We start from the raw sequence: 25,076 nt of genomic DNA, 5'->3' as shown, positions 1-25,076 counted from the left end.
AAACGACCTAAAATACAAATTAACATTGCCTAAAATACAAACACGTTCGATTTGTTAAGTTAAACTAGATAACCCTACTTAATTTAATTTAATGAAAATTGAAAATAAAAAATAAAAAAGTGAAGGGAATAAAATTGCCATTTTTTGGTTAAGCATATTCAGTTTCCAAGGGAAGCCATAAAAGGGTTCGTTTTTCCTACAAGATTACAAATCCATTGTGAATCACAAACTGTAACAGTAAAAAATTTTAACATGGAATCTGAAGGTATCCCTGGTTCTATTTTTTTCTCATTAAAAAAATTTCTAATTTGTATTTCTTTTTCTTGAATATTTCAATTTCAATTTCAATTTCAATTTCATGTACAGGGCAACAAAACCCTCCCAATCCATCAACCCTGATCGCTGCTCTTATATCCAAAAGAGCTAAACATCATGAAGATCTTCGAAACATTGAAAAACAGGTTTGATTCACTCTCTTTAATAAATTTATTCGGTCGTTTGTTGTTGTTCTTTTTATGTGAGCTTGTATATATTTTTATTGTCTCTCTAAATCTTTTATTATGATTTACTGATTTGGGTTTGATGAAATTTGATGGGAACGAGATAAAGTTTTGAGGTCTTTTGACTGCCCTAACTTTCTAAAAAAAGAAACTTTCAAGAAATTGAATTTATTAAAGGACTTGCAAAAGGGATTTCACAATTTCACATTTGGGGTGTGGTCACTATCATTCTTGATAAGTAAAGTTTCAAGATTTATGTATCAATGGTTGCTGGAAAAGGATTTACTGTATCATTTGTGGGTCTGTATTTTCATTAGGTTTTCGATTTGGTACCTTCAATGATCTTTGATGGGGGTTACCTAAAAATTAGGTAAGAAGACACTAATGTCAAATATGAAGATGGTTGTGGCTTCTATGATCTGGGTTCACCCATTGTTTAGGGTTTGGTTGAATACTGAATAGTGTATATTAGCGTCATCGGTGTAGGTTAGCCGATAGTTAGTAAACAAGAGAATGTATGTTGAATTTGATTGTTAAATGCCCACAACATGACTTTAATTCTCTACGAATTTATATTCTTAGGCCGTGATAAGTTTTTCTTTTTTTTATTATTGCTTTGGAACGTATTAGAGTATTTCATGATTGAATTACATGATATTCTTTTTAAACGGTGTTCTCTTAATGTGATATCTACTATGAGATGGAGGAAACATATATTTATCATCTCAAAGTAGTAAGTTGTCTCATTTGCAGTTTCATATTCGTTTGTAATGCAATTTGAGTGGTTGGTTCTAGCTACTCTCATTGATGACTGAATCTTATTCTTAAGTTATGAAGTTATTGGTCTTTACGTTGATAGGAAACCAGAGTTGTGATTAGGTGGTTACTGCATTTAGCTATGTTGTTACGTATTTATTATGATACTTAAATTCAAATTTTGGTTTATCACTCATGAACGTTTAGTTTTGTTGCAGCTTTATGACATGGAGACAGCTTATTTACAAGATCCAAGCCAATGTGGAAATGTGCTAAAAGGTTATGAAGGGTTCCTGTCAGCATCCAAGAGCACTTCACTGTAATCCATAAATCTCGCCCTAAAGTTTTTATGATGTATCTGTAATCTGTGTATTTTTACCATGTATGCTTAATACCCTATCCCATAAGTATTATACAGACATTGATGGAGTATTGTTGGCCTATGCCAATACTTATAATGTATCTAATGGTTATGGTACTGGTGATAGATTTTTAAAGTTGGGTTCTTTGCTAAGTAAAAAAAGAATAAATGGATGTCGCGATTTTCTGATATAGTGTTACGCATGCAGGTACAAGCGAAGTAGGAAATTTCAGCCAGAAGATAGGCTCTTTTCACTATCTTCAGTCACGTCACCAGCGGTACGGTTATTACGTATTTATATATCTTTATTTGTGGCGTACTAGTATTTGTATGCTGAATGTTATCACTCTTAGATCAAGTATATGGATCAATTTTATCCCAATTAATGCGGAAACCAGTTACTTGTATTATATGTTATTGATAACTGTTTAAATGGTCACAAAGTATCCAAGAAAAGTAAAACTGCAAATTGTCAAACTTGTCGAATCATTATAATGTTTCTTCAAACTCTTTAGAACGTTCAAAAATGCTTTATTATATTAAATTGACTCATTACTTCGATTAAAACAACTTATGTAATCATATTTGATATAATAACTTTCAAAGTTTTTTTCTTATGTAAAAAATGTGACGACTGGGTCAATCCAACCCATTTTGAACTGTTCTAAAGCATAACCTGTACTGTCTTTTGAGTCTTTACTCAACCCGTCTGACACGCCCATATTGCCACACACAGTTCTCAGTTTTGTGTTGCCTCATTATAGACCTTTTTTGACTATGTGTCGATTCTCAGACTGAAGAGCATGCTGCTATGGGAACCGTATCCACGATGGGGCCGTAAGCACTTACTATCGCCTTACTAACCCGATTTTTATGGTTTTCAATTTTTTTGAACTGTTCTATACATATATACTCACACAGTTGCTGATTTTTGTTAACTTTTTAGGGGTAAACCGAAGAAGGGCCGACCAGGACCAAGGGACGTGAGAAGGATCAGGCAATACAGTGAACCCGACTTTGACTATGAAGATGATCCAGATCTGATATGAAATACCTTTTTTATAATCATGTCCTAGAGTATGTTTTGCTGCCGATAAAGGTAAAATATATATATAAAAAATAGCTTGGTTTTGCAAGTATAATTGTAGTGATGTTGGGTTAGCTGGAATAACGTAAATGGTGGAAAAAGATTCATGTTTCTGAATGTATATCCATCCCATTGATGACTTTATGGATTTGGTTTGCATTAGACCATGAATCATTCATAGGCTAGCCTATGTTTGTAGCGAGCTGATGAGCCTATGCCTCGACTAATCACATAGTTTTGGTGTTTTGTTGACCATTGTTGTCCCAAAATCCATTAATATTATGATCAGTAATTCACATTGTTAGGACCTGTGCTGATTCTGATTATAGCGTATCATGCGCTTCTTGTCAACATGCATGTAATCGGTGGGTTAAAATGTTTCATGGCTAGAAATTGGTCCATTATCTGTTTTGATCTTGACCCATGATTGATGTCAACAGAATTCACATGGTCCGTGAACTGTACTTAGCTCTGGCTATGATATCTCGGCCTTTGTTTTTGGAAAGAGTATGTTGATACCTAAATTGTTACGCAGTAATGGATTAAAAGTTTTAGCCAACTGGTTGCTTCGTATATTCGAGCACCAACCTAAATGGTGAAAAACCTCTTAACACACTGATAATCTGAATGTGAAAAGCCTAGATCGTTAACAAAATTTTACCACTAGTAGTAATATTATAAAACGAGTAATGCTACGCGTTACAAAAACACACGCTCAAATAAATAGAACAATTAATTAACAACGAAAATAGCTCTTTTATTCCTCTATGGTGTTACACATCGAATTTGCAAGGCAGCAAGGGGTTGGTTTGTCAAATGAATTAGAAGACGCCCAGGGATGTACGAGTGTAGATGTTGCCCGGCGTTTGCATTTAGTTCCGGAGACGCCAACTTCCGACATTTGATCCATTCGTGGCCGGCGTTTACATCCCACTTTGACCGCTGTTTGACTTCACGGTCAAGCAATGAGCGTTAATTTTTATTCGTTAATGTATCATTATACTCCATATTAATTTTGAACACTGAATTAAATATTGTACTGAACTGAACATCGACACTAATCTCGCTTTTCAGTTACATTATTTAAAAAAAAAAAAAAAAAAAAAAAATTTTAGTTACCATAATAAAGGTTGGTTTTAAGAAATTCGAACATGAACACGTATCGTTTGTCTATACATTGTCAATAAACACATTCTTTCTTGGAAAAAAAAAAAATACACTTAACAAACTAAATGTATTGATGCATAAATTTAACTTTTAAAATTTAAAGTGCTGTAATTAGGGAAAAAAATCAGAGTGTCACACACTCAAAACAATTTTAATTTGTTTTACAGGGGCAGCCGCCAGCCGCCAGTAGGTTGGTTACAGAAACTAATGCCTCGTAATATCCTCCCGATCAACTTCCGATGAAATTTTTGTTGCAGCAAAAGTTAAAACAAAAAAAAAAAAAATAATAAATTGCAGAAAATGGAAGCCAAAAATCAATCAGCGGAAGACACGGCAGTGTCCGTATCGTGGACCGAAACCTCGGACACGGTCTCCCGTCACTTCCACTTCCATCCCAACGGTCAATTCTCCGTCAGTATATCATTTTCCATTTCCCCCAACCTCTATACAGTTAATTAATTATTACTATATGTAACGAATTTTTTCATGATAACAGACGTTGTATAACTATAAAAACGTAGTATCTTTTTGTGTATAAGTAATATTGCGACAATTGAATATTATGTATCGATATTTTAGGTTAAGGTGCTTGACGATTCACGGCCCATTGCTCATAAAATGGCGGAATCATTCGTCAACCAATTCTTTCCTTCTGGTTTTCCATATAGGTGAGACATTTTATGAAACTTAAACTTAAATTTCATTTAATATTACCTCCTCTTTATTAGATGTATTTAATTAATTCAACTTTATCTGATAATTTAGTACCAACTCGTATTTGCATCCTACCTAGGTGTGATCGGGTTGAAACTGTTTAATCAGAATACTGAACCGTATTAAAATCGGTTGAAACCAAACAGTATTTGAAAGGTAGTTTTCTTATAGACTAAAACTGAAACCGAATTCACTATTCGGTTTTAATTTTTTTTGAATTCGATTATACCCAAAAATCGAATTCAATTTGATAAATATATTCTAATTCAACATATATGTGTGATCTTCCAAATTCTCAGGGGCGGGGTATAGTGTGGGCAGGTAGGGGCATCCGCCCTAGCCAGATAAAAATAAAATTTACACTAAAAAAAAAATAAGTAAAAATTAAGGTTTTTATTCGCATTTGCTTCTGCTGACAATGAAAAATTTATTATATCTGTACCCGGGTTCAAGTTCTGCCTTTGCAAATTCGGTTGAAGAAAATTGAAAGAGTTTAGTGTATTGAAAACTTCAAAAATTTAGCTATCATGTGATTGTGGAAAATAAATTTTTTGTTTAAATTTTGAAATTAACACACATTGATAGTTTCATGTTTGTGAACTTAATTGGAATTTTGATTTACAATTGCTAGTTCTAAAGTATGATCCTTACTAAGGTTAAATAAACAAATAATAAATCCTCTCTAAATCTGTTCACTTCAGTGTCAATGAAGGATACCTTAGATACACACAGTTTCGGGCATTACAACATTTCTCAAGCGCAGCCCTATCTGTATTATCAACTCAGGTCCTCTTCTGATACCTAAAGTAACATAAATTCTATATTATCATATGTAAACTTATACCTTTGCAGTCGTTGTTATATGCCGCAGGCTTGAGACCTACGCCTGCACAAGCAACTGTAGTTAGTTGGGTGAGAAACAAACATTAACTTAATTCTTAGAACATGCTTGCAATGCTACAAAAAGGTTTGATTAAATCGTTGTTATCCAGGTACTAAAAGACGGAATGGAACACATGGGGAAGCTGATATGTAGTAATTTAGGCGCACGGATGGATTCAGAGCCCAAACGGTGGAGAATTTTAGGTTTGTACTGCTGTTCTTGTTCTTTGTTCTACTTAGATATGAAACTTCTAACTTTGATGAAGTTTATTTTTAAAATTGTAGCTGATGTTTTATATGACATGGGCACTGGCCTAGAAATTTTGGCACCATTGCGCCCACCATTGTTTCTTCAAATAGCAGGCCTTGGGAATTTTGCGAAGGTAAGTTGTTTGTTAATCTTTCACTACATTCGTCACTATAGGTGTCAAAATGAGCAAGTCAGACGAGTTTAGTCTCGGGTTTATATAAGTAAGTATTTGTAATGGGTCAAAATAGGTTTTGTTTTGTTTTGGTCATGAAGTTTTTTTTTATATGGCCGGCGGTTAGAGTCACTGACGGGGTACGAACGCGCTTTCGGAACCCACCCAGCCGATCATTTTCTGAGACAAACCATTACAGTCCTACCGCCAGTGGCGGAAGCAGGATTTTTTTCACCGGGGGAAAAAAATTTAAAAGCGTAGCAAATTTTTTTTGGCAAAATATGGAGGGTTTTGGGCAAAATACGAAGGTTTTGGGGCAAAATATGGAGCATTTGGGACAAAATATGGAGCCTTTGGGGCCAAAAAAATCCACTGGGGGCAAAATTGAAAAATTCAAACTTTTTGCACTAAAAATTGCAAATCCACTGGGGGCAGGTACCCCCTTATGTCCCTTCTGATTTTCACTCCTGTCTACCGCCCCTCCTGAGGAAACCCCAACAACGAATCCGTACGGGCATCGCGTGTGGTAAAACCCCCTCGGGTGAGGGTCGAACGCAATAAGTCCGTATAGAAAATAATATGGATCGAATTAACTCTTTCATTAACAAATGTTGTGTATTTATACACAATACATAAAGATCCCAAACTTGAGCAACAAGTTTAGGAGATAAACATGGAAATAATATTTTAATAGGAAACTAATACTAATTCCTAATTTCAATACTCCCCCTCAAGTTGGAGCATGGAGATTTCGAGTACCCAACTTGTCAAGTAGAAAGCGAAGCTGTTTAGCACCCAACCCAATTTGTAAGAAGATCAACAACTTGCATCTTTGTGTCAATAGGGAAAGGAAGAAATTTTCTTTGATTCAACTCGTTCTCGTACAAAATAGCAATGCATTTCAACATGCTCATGGAAAACTGGATTGTTAGCAATATGACGCGCGACTTTGTTATCACAAAATAACGGAGTTGGCTTAACATAATTAATATTGAAATCCTTGAGAAGCCAACGCACCCATATAACCTCATTAACTGTGGAAACCATGGGGCGGTATTCTGCTTCTGCTGAAGATCGAGACACAACTGATTTTTTCTTGGATTTCTAAGAGATCGTAGTGTGAAGACCCGTCCTAATCCATCCGGACGAAGTCCATATCGATTATAAACGATTCACAACAGTTGATTACATCGCGAGGTACTTGACCTCTATATGATACATTTTACAAACATTGCATTCGTTTTTGAAAAGACAAACTTTCATTACATCGAAAGTTGACAGGCATGCATACCATTTCATAATATATCCAACTATAATTGACTTGATAATAATCTTGATGAACTCGACGACTCGAATGCAACGTCTTTTGAAATATGCCATGAATGACTCCAAGTAATATCTATAAAATGAGCAAATACACAGCGGAAGATTTCTTTCGTACCTGAGAATAAACATGCTTTAAAGTGTCAACCAAAAGGTTGGTGAGTTCATTAGTTTAACTTAAACAATCGTTTTCATCATTTTAATAGACCACAAGATTTCAGATTTCCATTTCTCATAAACATACGTCCCATGCATAGAGACAAAAATATCATTCATATGGATTGAACACCTGGTAACCGACATTAACAATATGCATATATAAGAATATCCCCATCATTCCGGGATCCTCCTTCGGACATGATATAAATTTCGAAGTACTAAAACATCCGGTACTTTGAATGGGGCTTGTTGGGCCCGATAGATCTATCTTTAGGATTCGCGTCAATTAGGGTGTCTGTTCCCTAATTCTTAGATTACCAGACTTAATAAAAAGGGGCATATTCGACTTCGATAATCCAACCATAGAATGTAGTTTCACGTACTTGTGTCAATTTCGTAAAACAGTTATAAAAGTTGCGCATGTATTCTCAGCCCAAAAATATAAAGGGTAAAAAGGCAAATGAAACTCACGATACTGTATTTTGTAGTAAAAATACATATGACGTCATTGAACAATGCAGGGTTGGCCTCGGATTCACGAACCTATATCAATTGTGTATATATTAATACGTATAATGTAAGTTACAAAATTTCATTTATTAATATGTATTATTTATATATTATAGTTTTGTAGAATTTATTCTAACCTTTATTTTAAAACGTATACTTATATTATATTTTAAGTTATATTTTATATATATATCGATTTTATGTATATATCTATAATGATTTACGTTTATATAAATAGTGACATTAATATATTTATATACATATATTTGTGGTTAGTATTGTATTTATGAAATTTTATTAGTTTGTTATGTGAATTATTAATACAATCCTAGTATATACCATAAGTATATATATAGTGTACAAAAGATTTATTTGTTAAAATAATAATTTAGATAATAATGATTTACTAATAATAATAATAATTTTATTAATAATGATAATACTAATAGCAAAAAAAATGAAAATGATAACTGTTAATGATACTAATAATAATAACTCTAAAATAATATTAATACTAATACCATACTTATGTTAATAATAAGGGTTCTAATATTTATAAAATGATAAATGATAATCATAATAATACTAGTAAATATTAATGATGATACTGATAAATATGATATTATTAATTGTAAATGTACTGATGATACTATTATTTATAAACCGGTACAAATTCTAATATTGATGATAATAATATATTTTTATTTCCTTCATAATAATAATAATGATAATCATAATCATAATCCTAATGATGATAAAATACTAAAATGATAAGTTTATTACTAATAATAATATTATTAATACCTATCATAATAATAATAGTAATGTCTATAATACTTTCAAATATGATAACAAGTATGATACTAATAATAACAATAACAATAACAATCAAAACAATCACAATAATAATAATAATACTAATAATAATTAATATATAATAACAATAAAAAAATTAGAAAAGAAAACTACCTCACATGAAAAGAGTTTCAAAAAAAAAAAGAAACTACCGTCCTCTGGACTCGATCTCGTGACCACATGCTCACACGCAAACACTCTCGACCATCCCACCAATTCTGATTCTCTGTACTAATATCGAATTTAAATTTTATATATAAACTGTTTTTCTTCTATTCCTCTTCTTCTCCACAAGTCTCATGGATTCAACAAAACATCAATAACCAAAAAAAAATAAAAAATCGGGGTTCCCTTTAAAGCTTCAAAACATTACAGAAAAAAAAATAATTTGGGTTCTAAAATAAAAAAAAAACACTAAGGCCTACTGCAGCGTCGGTTCTTGGAACAAAACAAAAAAAATTGATTTCGTAATAGATAACATTATAGATAATGTTTATAACACGAAATAGTTTTCTAAACATGTATAAAAACTACTGGAATCGTCAATTTGATCAGAAACATATACACGAACGCGAATTTGTCTCAAGAACAATTGTTGACTTTTTTTAAACTAAACTTTGACTTCAAAATTCAAGATCGATATAAAGATTTGAGAGTTGAGATTTTGCAGATAGATTCAAAGAAAGATTTCTAACCTTTCTGCATTTTTAGATTTTGAAACTTTATTCGAAATTGAATTAAGAGAAAAAAAAATTGGAGCGTGCAGAGAAGAAGAAAACAAAAATATCGCTGTGCTCTTTAATCCCATTGGATTTCCTTTTTATTTGATTTGCAATTATACATAATCATGTTGTAATAATAGAGATCGGTTGATAAAAAATGGAGAAAATGTCAACACAGGTTCACGAGTTGGGAGCAGGAAAGAAACAAAAAAAATAATAATAATAGAGATAAAGGATACAGAGGTCAAGCGTATAATATAGATCCTTACTGCTTTTTTTTAATTAATAATAATAATATATAATAACAATACTATTAATATCTAATAATATTAATAAAATTAATAATAATGATAAATATAATATTAATGATAATAATAATTGTAAAAATGATAATAATAATAATAATAATAATAATAATAATAATAATAATAATAATAATACCATACTAATTATGATAATATTAATATTTTATCGATAATAATAATATTAGTAATAATAATCTAATTTATACATCCAATTTCATCTTTATATGATATAAAGTGATATTATGAATACAAATATTGATATTTGACGATACAAATAACATTACTACAACAACTATATTTGTATTTAAATTTAATTTATTAATATCATCTATTATTATGTAATATTTAATAATTATGTAATATGTATTGTAACATATACTGAATATTATATATTTATGCATTTTAATATAAATATATTATAATATTTATTTACATACTAATTATATTATACTTATGTATGTAATTATGAAAAATATAAATGTTTTATATATGTAAGTATTATATATATTTATTAAAATAGTACATTATTTCATCATAGATATATTATAAATATAAATTTCTACATATACATAATATAATAATTATGTATAAAATCATATATATATATATATATAGTTATATTTATGTATATATGTATACTACCATATATATAAAATCATGTTTTAAATGTTGAGTAGATGATTAATTATGTATATTAAACAATTAACTACAAAGTATAACATTGTACATTTAATATTTTGATAACGTTGGTAAAATATGTTTGAATCATTTATATACAATATACTATATATATTCAAAATGAAAATCTTTAGTTATTAAATGTTATCTTTTATAATAACAAAATTACTTAATAGTTCATTAATACTAATATAATTAGTTTTATATATAATTATTTATATTTACATTCTTAGTTACAATTAAAGGTTCGTGAATCGTCGGAAATAGTTAAAGGTCAAATGTTATCATGAAATAGTTCAAACATAATGAGACTCGGTTTAATAGACTTTGCTTATCGAGTCGAATCATATAAGATTATGTTTAAATTTGGTCGGAAATTCCCGGGTCATCACAGTACCTACCCGTTAAAGAAATTTCGTCCCGAAATTTGAGTGAGGTCGTCATAGCTAACAATAAATATGTTTTCCTGACGAATATGAGTTGATAACTTGAGTTTTATCATCATTGAGTAATATGGATAAAAATAATTCGATTATTCGAAGAGTGCGAATGAAGCTATTCACAAAAGGATGAAATGAGAAACAAAGATTTGTTTTTAACTTTTGACGTAGTCAGGTTTGAATTTAGAAAATAAGGCGCGTCTTAACTTTTGACATTGCCTTGGTTGAATTCCGGAATTTAAGGGATTTAAAGAAAATCTTGAAGATCTATAAAATCTGATTCTTCGGGATTTATGGAAATTAAGATATCTTTAATTAAATACGGTGATCTGTCCCGATTACTACGTCTGATATTTCCAGTATAAATTAAGCTCTTCCTTTCCATTATTCTCACCATTCTTATACTTTCTTTCTTAGTTCATACATCCAAAAGATTCTGAAAATGATTAATCCAGTTCTGATCCTTGTCCTCATCCTTACTATCGCAACAATCATTCTCCTTTTCCAACTTCCACCAGAGGAATCTGCTTTCTTCTACTTCGCCCTCGGGATTATAATGTTTTTAATTCTCCCGTGTCTTTATGTTGCGATAAACATTGATATACACGGTTTGTAATTTATGTGTTGTTATCGGACTTTATATTCTCCCTTATATTTCAAAGCTCTATGCTTTTGTTTTCTCTTCCCGACTTCAAGTCAAGCGAATAATGGTCCAGAATTTATAGATATAGAGTTTCGAATGATTATAATGTTCTAAGCATGAAGGAACGTGATAGCACGATTTGATTTTCAAATTTATCAACATCACGGAAGATAGAACCATCAAGAATACATTTTCTTGATTTGTTACGGAGTTAAGTAGGATGAAAGAGTTATGTAACATGGCACATGATGACGTTATGATCTGTGAATCATCACGTTTCATTTAGAAACTCAGCATGACTTACTGTAATATAATCACGTTGATCAAGTGTCATTATATTATACTAACTCATGCATTAGTTCCCATCATTACTACAATAACATTCATATTTTAAGCTTGAAAATTTACAGAATATAGAAACTAACAGTTTCTATATGATGTAATACTGATAGCACGAAAAGATTAATGATTTCAGATAAGAATAGTTATAAAAATATCTCCAGAAATATGGAGGATATTTATAATGAAAGGTACGATAATATCTCAGAATATCTAAGATCATAGGATGATAGAAACTATTGTCTGCAAGGGTTTAGAGTAAGGAGCAAGTTATTCACTATAGACTTTAGCAGACATTGAATTATTTGGATTCTTTGAAGTCAAACTTATTCTTTGTGATTTATCCACGGCTTTCTTCATAGTTTCGCATAATCTGCTTTTCGGTACTATATTTTCTATTGAATGTTTCCAATATATTGATACACAGGAAGCACGAAGAGGTATATAATTTCGGACGAGAATATTTATGAAAATATCCTCAGAAATATCAAAGATATTGATGATGATATTTTGGAATTTCTAAGTTCGACGGTTGATGGAGAAAGATTTTCCGCAAGATTTTAACATGACTTCGGAGCAAGATATTCTCTAAAGATTTCAACGGATCCAGAATTACCTGAATCCTTTGAATATAGGATTTGGTCCTTGTATTTGTCCTTGGTCTCCTTCATGGGTAACTCAATATGTTTTTCAATACCCAATTTTCTATCGAGCGTTCCTAACACTCCTTTCTTTATCATCAAACTTTTGTCCGTTTAGACCATCTACCATTTTTCTGTTTCCTCTGCATTTAATGCTATGATATCTGAATCATCGGTTATTAATCCGAGGTGGTTTCAGGAGAATTGTGTTTTTAGATGATTAAACGCTGATGGTAATATGATGGAATATGAAAGGTTACCTGGTAACAATAAAAGAGCACGCGTATATATAAACGTTATAATAAGGTTGTTTCGTACGAAAAGTCGAAGTTGACTTGTTGGAGCTGTGACAAAATTGGCTAATTTTGAAAAGGGATCGCAAAGTTGTTTTTGTTAATAAATGCCAAAGGATCTGACGCGGCTACGTGTTGAACTTTTACACAATTGCCGAGAGTTTCTCAGGTGCATAACTATATGCATAAATCTTTCCTTCCGTAGATAAAGTGCGGTTGATTCATCCTATCGATTGAGGTGTTTTCAAGAATCATGAAAGGTTTGAACGCAGAATGTAATCGTGAAGATACAAATGAGGTTTAAGACGAAATCAAGTGGCAAACTTGAAGAATTGTTTAGTTTCATATGTTATATTCAATATTTTAATTCATTTTAATTGTCCAATGTTATTAGTCCACAGTCGATAGTCCACAGTTGACAGTGCAATCATTCATATATAGTTTAATATATAATATTTGAATTAATTAATACGTATCGTGACCCGTGTACATGTCTCAGACTCGATCACAACTCAAAGTATATATATTATTATAGAATCAACCTCAACCCTGTATAGAGAACTCGATCATTACTGCATATAGAGTGTCTATGGTGATTCCAAATAATATATATAGATGTGTCGATATGATATGTCAAAACCTTGTATACGTGTCCCGATATTTAAAGTGCGTAAAATAAATAACAGAAATTAAATGACGATAAATAAAGTGCGTAAAGTAAATAACAGAAATTAAATGACAATAAATAAAATTGCGAGAATATAAATTGCGATAAAATAAATTGCGATAAATAAATTGCGATAAATAAATTGCGATAAATAAAATGTAATACGGAATTAACAGTTAGCTAGGAACAGTTAGCTAGGATTTTGTTAGCGTGGTTTCTTAATAAAATTTAATATTGTTAATTAGTCTGTTTCTAATCAATTTTTATTGTGTCCATTATTTCTTCATTATGCCACTTGTTGGATTCTGATAGGTCAAAATTCAAATATGAAATTGAATTTGAATAAAAATAGTTATTCTTTGGTGAACGGATAAGTATCCCGGTGGTTGTAAATAGGATAGTGAATAACTGTTGAATCAGATTCGAAGAATATACAGTGTAACTTATTAATGTGAAATTTAAATATTCCTCGGGTATTACCTACCCGTTAAAATATTTTTATTATTAACAGTTTGTACAAAAGAATTTTTAATTACAATCTTTATGAAAACATATATACATATATATTTTCTTCAGATGTAATCATGAATTTAATGAGTTAACATGATATTAAACTCATTTAGTTTTCAGTTGGAACTAGAATAAATAATCTCTAAAACATTAGAGATTACATAATCACCATGTCGAACGAAGATAACTGATGTAGAATGTCATGTAGAATGATGATTATACTCGAGGTATAGATTGAGATGTTGAGGCATGTGATATTGAAATTTGGGTTGTTGGTGGTACTGTTGGTGCCGGTGATTTGGATGAAGCTGGTACGTTTTGCACCATATTTTCCAAGACTACAACTTATGCGCGAAGTTCGTTAACTTCTTCTATTACACCGGGATGATTGTCGGTTCGGACGAGCGGATGAATGAGGTTTAGAATCTGAGATAGTATATGATCGTGATGAGATACTTTGGAAATGAGAGAGAAAATGGTGTCTCGAACAGGTTCGCCGGTAAACGTTTTAGGTTCATTGTCAAGAGGTGAATTTGGTTAGTGGAAATGATCGCCTTCTTCGCGTTTCCATTGATTAAGTCGACTACGAACCCATCTCCAATTCATTCAGAATAGATGATGGCTAATTGATCGATTCATTCCGGTTACTCTGCTTTCGGAGCTCGAGTGGAAATCCATATCGAAATAGCTGTCGGAATAACTATCGAAATAGCTATCGAAATCTGATGGACTCGAACTGGTTGAGGGATTCATCTCGTACGATCAGATGAAGGATTTTCGATAAGAAATAGATTATAGGATGTAGATTAGTACCCTGCAATACATAATTTACATATGCATATATAATACTAAAATCCCATAAGCTATGGAGGAATCTACGGAAGCTGTCAGGCAAAGGTAACAATAACAGATACGCTAAGATATGAATTTAACTATACACTGTCTATGCAATAAAGGCAGTAAGACGTGTCTTAGACTTTAAGGATGATAAGCAAATAATTTTTCGACACTAAATGATAAGCAAAACTTTTGACATGCAAACACGGTCGAAGTCCAGACTCATTAATGCATTCTAACGACTATCAGTTAGACTCACTAATGCAAGACCTGATTCGCTAAGACCACCGCTCTGATACCAACTGTGAAGACCCGTCCTAATCCATCCGGACGAAGTCCATATCGATTATAAACGATTCACAACAGTTGATTACATCGCGAGGTACTTGACCTCTATATGATACATTTTACAAACATTGCATTCGTTTTTGAAAAGACAAACTTTCATTACATCGAAAGTTGACAGGCATGCATACCATTTCATAATATATCCAACTATAATTGACTTGATAATAATCTTGATGAACTCGACGACTCGAATGCAACGTCTTTTGAAATATGCCATGAATGACTCCAAGTAATATCTATAAAATGAGCAAATACACAGCGGAAGATTTCTTTCGTACCTGAGAATAAACATGCTTTAAAGTGTCAACCAAAAGGTTGGTGAGTTCATTAGTTTAACTTAAACAATCGTTTTCATCATTTTAATAGACCACAAGATTTCAGATTTCCATTTCTCATAAACATACGTCCCATGCATAGAGACAAAAATATCATTCATATGGATTGAACACCTGGTAACCGACATTAACAATATGCATATATAAGAATATCCCCATCATTCCGGGATCCTCCTTCGGACATGATATAAATTTCGAAGTACTAAAACATCCGGTACTTTGAATGGGGCTTGTTGGGCCCGATAGATCTATCTTTAGGATTCGCGTCAATTAGGGTGTCTGTTCCCTAATTCTTAGATTACCAGACTTAATAAAAAGGGGCATATTCGACTTCGATAATCCAACCATAGAATGTAGTTTCACGTACTTGTGTCAATTTCGTAAAACAGTTATAAAAGTTGCGCATGTATTCTCAGCCCAAAAATATAAAGGGTAAAAAGGCAAATGAAACTCACGATACTGTATTTTGTAGTAAAAATACATATGACGTCATTGAACAATGCAGGGTTGGCCTCGGATTCACGAACCTATATCAATTGTGTATATATTAATACGTATAATGTAAGTTACAAAATTTCATTTATTAATATGTATTATTTATATATTATAGTTTTGTAGAATTTATTCTAACCTTTATTTTAAAACGTATACTTATATTATATTTTAAGTTATATTTTATATATATATCGATTTTATGTATATATCTATAATGATTTACGTTTATATAAATAGTGACATTAATATATTTATATACATATATTTGTGGTTAGTATTGTATTTATGAAATTTTATTAGTTTGTTATGTGAATTATTAATACAATCCTAGTATATACCATAAGTATATATATAGTGTACAAAAGATTTATTTGTTAAAATAATAATTTAGATAATAATGATTTACTAATAATAATAATAATTTTATTAATAATGATAATACTAATAGCAAAAAAAATGAAAATGATAACTGTTAATGATACTAATAATAATAACTCTAAAATAATATTAATACTAATACCATACTTATGTTAATAATAAGGGTTCTAATATTTATAAAATGATAAATGATAATCATAATAATACTAGTAAATATTAATGATGATACTGATAAATATGATATTATTAATTGTAAATGTACTGATGATACTATTATTTATAAACCGGTACAAATTCTAATATTGATGATAATAATATATTTTTATTTCCTTCATAATAATAATAATGATAATCATAATCATAATCCTAATGATGATAAAATACTAAAATGATAAGTTTATTACTAATAATAATATTATTAATACCTATCATAATAATAATAGTAATGTCTATAATACTTTCAAATATGATAACAAGTATGATACTAATAATAACAATAACAATAACAATCAAAACAATCACAATAATAATAATAATACTAATAATAATTAATATATAATAACAATAAAAAAATTAGAAAAGAAAACTACCTCACATGAAAAGAGTTTCAAAAAAAAAAAGAAACTACCGTCCTCTGGACTCGATCTCGTGACCACATGCTCACACGCAAACACTCTCGACCATCCCACCAATTCTGATTCTCTGTACTAATATCGAATTTAAATTTTATATATAAACTGTTTTTCTTCTATTCCTCTTCTTCTCCACAAGTCTCATGGATTCAACAAAACATCAATAACCAAAAAAAAATAAAAAATCGGGGTTCCCTTTAAAGCTTCAAAACATTACAGAAAAAAAAATAATTTGGGTTCTAAAATAAAAAAAAAACACTAAGGCCTACTGCAGCGTCGGTTCTTGGAACAAAACAAAAAAAATTGATTTCGTAATAGATAACATTATAGATAATGTTTATAACACGAAATAGTTTTCTAAACATGTATAAAAACTACTGGAATCGTCAATTTGATCAGAAACATATACACGAACGCGAATTTGTCTCAAGAACAATTGTTGACTTTTTTTAAACTAAACTTTGACTTCAAAATTCAAGATCGATATAAAGATTTGAGAGTTGAGATTTTGCAGATAGATTCAAAGAAAGATTTCTAACCTTTCTGCATTTTTAGATTTTGAAACTTTATTCGAAATTGAATTAAGAGAAAAAAAAATTGGAGCGTGCAGAGAAGAAGAAAACAAAAATATCGCTGTGCTCTTTAATCCCATTGGATTTCCTTTTTATTTGATTTGCAATTATACATAATCATGTTGTAATAATAGAGATCGGTTGATAAAAAATGGAGAAAATGTCAACACAGGTTCACGAGTTGGGAGCAGGAAAGAAACAAAAAAAATAATAATAATAGAGATAAAGGATACAGAGGTCAAGCGTATAATATAGATCCTTACTGCTTTTTTTTAATTAATAATAATAATATATAATAACAATACTATTAATATCTAATAATATTAATAAAATTAATAATAATGATAAATATAATATTAATGATAATAATAATTGTAAAAATGATAATAATAATAATAATAATAATAATAATAATAATAATAATAATAATAATACCATACTAATTATGATAATATTAATATTTTATCGATAATAATAATATTAGTAATAATAATCTAATTTATACATCCAATTTCATCTTTATATGATATAAAGTGATATTATGAATACAAATATTGATATTTGACGATACAAATAACATTACTACAACAACTATATTTGTATTTAAATTTAATTTATTAATATCATCTATTATTATGTAATATTTAATAATTATGTAATATGTATTGTAACATATACTGAATATTATATATTTATGCATTTTAATATAAATATATTATAATATTTATTTACATACTAATTATATTATACTTATGTATGTAATTATGAAAAATATAAATGTTTTATATATGTAAGTATTATATATATTTATTAAAATAGTACATTATTTCATCATAGATATATTATAAATATAAATTTCTACATATACATAATATAATAATTATGTATAAAATCATATATATATATATATATAGTTATATTTATGTATATATGTATACTACCATATATATAAAATCATGTTTTAAATGTTGAGTAGATGATTAATTATGTATATTAAACAATTAACTACAAAGTATAACATTGTACATTTAATATTTTGATAACGTTGGTAAAATATGTTTGAATCATTTATATACAATATACTATATATATTCAAAATGAAAATCTTTAGTTATTAAATGTTATCTTTTATAATAACAAAATTACTTAATAGTTCATTAATACTAATATAATTAGTTTTATATATAATTATTTATATTTACATTCTTAGTTACAATTAAAGGTTCGTGAATCGTCGGAAATAGTTAAAGGTCAAATGTTATCATGAAATAGTTCAAACATAATGAGACTCGGTTTAATAGACTTTGCTTATCGAGTCGAATCATATAAGATTATGTTTAAATTTGGTCGGAAATTCCCGGGTCATCACACGTAGCACCACCAAGAAGTAGTATGTACCCGGTTCGCGACCTACGAGTGGAAGGGCAACCAAGCCAATCTGATCACAATAGGCAGATAGATTAAAACCACCATTTCGAGGTAGTAGAACACCATGTCCTACGGTATTTTTTAAATAACGAAGGACCTGATTTACAACATCCATGTGAGGCTGTCTTGGATCAGCCACAAACTTTGAGAGAATGATAACTGAATACGCAATGTCAGGTCGTGTAGCTTGCTAATAAAGTAGTCGACCAACCAAACGACGATAACATGTAGCATCAATTTTTGGTGCATCCTCACACTAATCTAACTTATGATTTTGTTTAATAGGAAAAACACTAGGTCTGCAACCATCATAATTGAAATCAGCAAGGATGTCCAAAGTGTATTTCCGTTGACTCAAAACCAATCCTTCGGACGTCTTAGCTACTTCAATTCCAAGGAAGTATTTAAGGTTTCCAAGATCTTTGATACTGAACTTTTTATCCAAATGAACTTTTGTTTGTTCAATTTTTTCAGTATTATTCCCTACTATGATGACGTTGTCGACATAGATAAGAGCGGCCACAAATATATTCACTTTGATAGATGAACAGTGAATGATCAGCTTTGGATTGATAATAACCAAGAGTAATAAGAGCATGGGTGAACTTATGATACCAGTTCCGTGAAGCTTGTTTCAACCCGTAAATTGACTTCTTTAGTTGACACACACGTGTTTCTCCTTCTTTAGCAAAACCTTGCGGTATCTTCATATAAATTTCTTCATCTAAGCCACCATGCAAAAATGCATTGTTTACATCTAATTGTTGGATGTGCCAATTATTTTTGAATGCCACTGTGAGTAATACTTGAACCATGACTAACTTAGCAACCGGGGCAAATGTATCATGATAGTCGACACCTTCCATCTGTGTGAAACCCTTGGCAACAAGACGTGCTTTGTATCTCTCTACCTCTCCATTCAGCTTATATTTAACCTTGTACACCCACTTGGAGTCAATGGCTCGTTTGCCAAACAGGAGTTTTTCAAGGCTCCACGTGCCATTCTGTTCAAGAGCTTTAATTTCCCTTTGCATGGCCTCTTTCCAATATTTGTTTTTAATAGCCCGGTGAAAGGACTTTGGCTCATCGTTGGAGTCGATGGCAGCTAAGAAAGCCTTGTGAGATTTTGAAAAACATTCATATGAAGAAATTAGAGATAAGATGTACCGTGGAGGAGTCTTGATGTGGTTCAGTATGTGCATTGTCGATCGAAGGGGGAAGTTGTAACAAAAAGTCATTCAAATACCGCGGTTGATCTTGTGTCGCTTCGGTCTGTTATGTTGTTCAGTCGGATCCCACAAGTCATGGACTGAGTTATCAATTATAGGGCTCGACCTATCAGAAATGGGTTCTCGGCTCAAGTTTTCACTATTATTTTCTCCATCAGGAATGAGTTCTTGGCTTAATCCTTCATTATTACTTCTAATATTATAAAGCTCTTCATTTTGATCAATGATCCGTTCAGGTGGTGTATCACAAACAAATAGGTCATTTAAATTATCACACTGATTTTGTGTGACTCTCATCTGTGTAGATGAAACTTTGAATGGAAACTCGTTTTCTACTAACCTAACATCCCTTGAGACAATCATTTTCATATCCTTGAGGTCATATATCTTGTAACCTTTTGTTCCTCCAAGATATCCTAAAAAACTACCTGGTCTCCCCCTTACTTCGAACTTATCTCTGTTGGTCATGGTGTTCTTGTAATATACAAGACAACCAAAAACTTTCATTAAGTTGTAATCAGGTTTTTGATTGAGGACAACTTCGTAAGGGGTTTTGTTCATGATAACTTTAGATGGTAGGCGATTAATAATGAATGTGGCGGTTAACACACACTCTCCCCAAAACCTTTTAGGTAACCCAGCCTCATACATTAATGCCCTGGCAGTCTCAAGTATGTGCCTATGCTTTCTTTCCATGACTCCATTTTGTTGTGGAGTATGTGGACACGAGGTTTCAAGTAATATTCCATTCTCATTGTAAAAACATCTCATGTCATTAGACTTGAACTCATCTCCATTGTCACTACGGATCCTTTTAATGGTCTTACCGAATTGAGTTTTTACCATATTATGAAAGTTCATCAAACAACCGCTTAGCTTCACATTTGAATTTTAAAAGGTAAACCCACACGGATCTATTGAAATCGTCGACTATGGTTAAAAAGTAATTAGCACCAGATAGAGATGGAACACGATACTTTCCCAAATATCACAATGTACTAACTCGAAGCAATCGTTAGGTTTAATGCTACCAACTTGAAAAGGAAGTCTAGTGTGCCTTAGAACAAGAGTCACACACTTGATCAAAAGTACTCTTACTAAGAAAGTCTATTTGAATGAGTTTCTTACCAGAAGCGTGTCCTAATCTTTTGTGCCAAGTACCTATAGTCGTCATCAAAGCTTTCTTCTTTCCAATCATCCCCATTCAGTATAGACGATTCCTGCAATTACCCGCACCAATCAATCTCATCGTGTAGAGTTTCTGCATCACGCAAAAATTTGGGAAAAAGGTTATAGCGGATTGAAGATCTTTGCTTAGTCTACTAACAGACAAAAGATTGCAATTAACTTAGGAATATGTAAAACTCCTCTTATTGTAGTTCCTCCCGGCAAGAGACATTCTCCTTTCCCATTTATAGGGATGTCATCCCATTAGGAATTATAACGAGTGCTTCAAAGTGCCCTTTAGTTTTATTTTCAAGGATATCTTCATCATAAGTGATGTGTTCTGTTGATCCTGAATTGATTACCCAATCACTTTCAACATTACCTACCATACTTGCTGATTTGTTTGCCTGATTTAAACAACAAATCGATTTCAAGAATCAAAATTAAGTTTGTTTGATTCTTGTAAACAAGTGTACACGTGCCAATTGAAAACACAATATAGATTTAATTCTTTGATTCTTGCAATTGATGTATACATACCACCGGCCAATTAAAAATCAAACAAACTAAATTGTTTTGTAGACGGAGATCGACATCGTTCTCTGATTTTTTCTTTTTGTAACTTTGTGGTGGTGAATAAAATTACTTTGAACATGCAAATCAAAACAAACAAATTTGTTTGGACTTTTGTTGTGTACGTGCAAACCAAAAAGAGAATACTTTTTTTTACAACTTTCAATCTCTTCTTTTGTTGACGACGGAAGTTTTGTGATTTTTTTTTAGTTAAACCTGCTCTTGATACCATATAGAAAATAATATGGATCGAATTAACTGTTTCATTAACAAATGTTGTGTATTTATACACAATACATAAAGATCCTATACTTGAGCAACAAGTTTAGGAGATAAACATGGAAAACAGAATTTAAATAGAAAACTAATAGTAATTCCTAATTTCAATAGTCCAAGACCTCCGAGGCCCTTGATATGAGCGGTTAACCTCAAGGGAAGTATTTTGCAGCTCATGGGGCGGGTAACCTTAAGTGAAATATGTTGCAGCTCATGAGGTTCTCTTATGGGAAGTTAGGTTACAACCAATACAGCAACATGTCATGAAGTTTATTGATGATCCATTTTAAGTAATTGTGAAATCTGGTGACAAGCTGATTTGGTCCACTTACCTGTTGACTTACAAGTTTACCCATTGGGCTCGTGTGAAATAAAATGTTACCCGAATTAATCATTTTATTTTTTTTCAACAGGGAATGGCTGTGGTTGCTGCAAGAGCAACAAGATTACCAATATATTCTTCATTTGCTAAAGAGGGTAATCTTAGTGATTTATTTGCTAAAGGAGAAGCAATCTCAACCGTGTTTAATGTGCTTGGATTAGGTGCCGGGATTCAGTTGGTCTCTACTGTTTGTTCATCGATGCAAGGGAAGGTAAGGTCACTTAGGTAACTTTCCATCGATTCACTACTCTGTACACCACAAGGTACAATATCAATAGCAGTCTGTACAGCAAGACACCATAGTGCCTGTGGAGTGCAAAGTAATTTGTGTGGTTTACAGATCATCTGCTGTTTCCATGTGGCAATCAAGTCGAGTATTATTTCTATGTTTCTGGTTCTTCTTACACCGCTCATTTTCTGTGCAGATGGTTGTGGGGCCCCTCCTTTCGATTATACATATTTATGGTGTATGTGAAGAAATGCGCAAAGAACTGCAATGATCGTTGAAGAGTTCCTAAAGGTTAATAACTAAAAGCTAAACTGGTCTGATGTAGCTTTTGTAATTGGCACTATTCCTTTAGATCCATAACCGGTATTTCCAAATTCATTTTTGATACATCCACCTAAGTTTACTAAAGTGCCCTTAAATGATGTTTTACATAAGTCTTATGTTAGAATTTATTTGAGGGTATTTTGGGAAGATAGCATCAAAAAATGCTTACATCCCAACTCACCTATTCATATAATGAGTAATAGATTTGGATGTATTCTTACTGGACATATTAAAGGGAAATTGTACAGAAACTCAGAAAAGGCTACTTAGTTTCAGCCAATATTTATTTAGGTTACAAGTTTTGTATTAAAATGATCAAAACCAGCAAACTTTTCAACAGTTGACCTAAATTCTAAAAAAAATATAATTAAACAGATGAGGTTTTCCTGTTCAAGTACACGGGGAGATCAAGTATATTTAGTTATGCGCTACCTAACTGGGTTATCTCGTGACTGTTTCTGACCCTTGCCCTGGTCACACCAAGATGTGATGTTAGTGAGGTTTTTTAACGAGGATATCACGACACTAACCACTAGGCTGTTCAAAAATGGTTTGTAAAAAAAAAACATAGAATTGTTGTAGGTAATTTGGCTTCTGACCTGATTACCCTGTCTGGTTATCAAAATGACGTCTTAGCTGACGCATTGGTAATGTTGACTTTGTTTTGAAGTAATGCTGACAACGCTTTTTGAGACCTGGTTAACTTACAAGATTAGTTATTACGTTTTTTATAAAAGTTAAAACATAGCAATTACTAAAAGTTTAATGACCTGTTACCCAACCCACCCATTTCGCTACCTATATTATGTGGTATGCAAGATCGACTGGGTTCCATCTTGAAAAACAAAGACGAGACCCTCAAGGAATATGTTATGTAAGAATAGTACAATCGTTAAATTTTTGTTTGTTTATTTATTGTTTTATTTATGCGATGGTAGTGAGTTTTTATGACATAGACAGGAAAGGTATCGGGCCCTGTAGATCTAAGGTACAAAGAAGATCTTATGTTTCCAGGGAGACTCATAAAAGATGCTGGAAATCTTAGTTTGTCGAGATCTGCGCAAGGCAATCAAGCCCTCAAGACTTAAGGAACTCAAACAAATCTTCACTAATGAGAAATTTTTATTGAGTTGTCGAAACAGATCGACTGATATGGTGCTGGAACACAATGCTAGCGGTGAAGATGCGTTAAGAGGGTGGTTAGTGGCGGCATACGCTTTAGAAATGAAAAAATCTGAGTCTGAACAGAATTTGCGTGTTTTACAAGAGGCGTATGAGAAGATGAAGTCAGCGATGACTACGTTGCTTCCTGAATTACAAGCTAAAGGATGGCATACTGACCGTTTTCTTGATGGAAATGGTGTACGTTTTAGTTTGTAGTGTTTTATAAATCAAATTTGTCGATTATCGACATAAATTAGTTGAAAACTTGAAGTGTGTTCACCGTTTTTTCATAATCCTATCGTTCGGCTTATCAGTTGAACTCAGATGGTCTGAAATACCGACAGTTAGTTTGGTTGGTTAGTTTCGTATCGATCAATTGTATAAACTGATTGTATACGTATCAGTTCGGTTATACAAATTAGTTATATGCTAAAAATGAGTTGAGCCATCTAAAAGTTGTCAGCATCATACCTTGGTCACTTCAATGTTTAGTTGTTTATAACTTATGTCATCGTTTAAAATGTGGATTACTATTTTAATAAAATTATGTCATTATACTTGCTATTTACGGAGTACTATTTTATTCAATAAAATGAAGAAAAAGCATCAATAATGATAACAAAGGGAATCATGCTACACTGGCAAAAAATGTGAGCAAACACATGTACGAATCAGGAAAACTTTTTAGGGGGTCCCTCATTATTTGTTTTGATGTGTAATCACACCACTATTT

At 31.5% G+C, this 25,076-nt stretch overlaps 1 protein-coding gene and 1 pseudogene across 1 annotated transcript; both read left to right on the top strand.

Annotated features, from left to right (window-relative positions):
• Window positions 1-180: 180 nt before the first annotated feature.
• LOC139880902 (uncharacterized) lies at window positions 181-3,027 on the top strand. Its single transcript, XM_071865508.1, has 6 exons — window positions 181-265; window positions 367-461; window positions 1,475-1,575; window positions 1,826-1,895; window positions 2,411-2,454; window positions 2,564-3,027. The coding sequence occupies exons 1-6, from the start codon at window positions 253-255 to the stop codon at window positions 2,664-2,666; spliced, it is 426 nt and encodes a 141-aa protein (XP_071721609.1). The 5' UTR covers window positions 181-252; the 3' UTR covers window positions 2,667-3,027.
• Window positions 3,028-4,075: 1,048 nt separating this feature from the next.
• On the top strand, window positions 4,076-24,851 carry LOC139880886 (protein root UVB sensitive 2, chloroplastic-like; annotated as a pseudogene).
• Window positions 24,852-25,076: the final 225 nt, after the last annotated feature.

Source organism: Rutidosis leptorrhynchoides, chromosome 1 (genome assembly GCF_046630445.1).
Source record: "Rutidosis leptorrhynchoides isolate AG116_Rl617_1_P2 chromosome 1, CSIRO_AGI_Rlap_v1, whole genome shotgun sequence".
NCBI classification, from domain to species: Eukaryota; Viridiplantae; Streptophyta; class Magnoliopsida; order Asterales; family Asteraceae; genus Rutidosis; species Rutidosis leptorrhynchoides.
This window is presented reverse-complemented; position numbering and strand designations above follow the sequence as displayed.

Bases quoted from the DNA above. Each gene is read 5' to 3' on its own strand.
- LOC139880902 (XM_071865508.1), top strand. The intron at 462-1,474 runs GTTTGATTCACT...GTTTTGTTGCAG, and splicing joins TTCGAAACATTGAAAAACAG to CTTTATGACATGGAGACAGC. The intron at 1,576-1,825 runs GTAATCCATAAA...TTACGCATGCAG, and splicing joins GCATCCAAGAGCACTTCACT to GTACAAGCGAAGTAGGAAAT.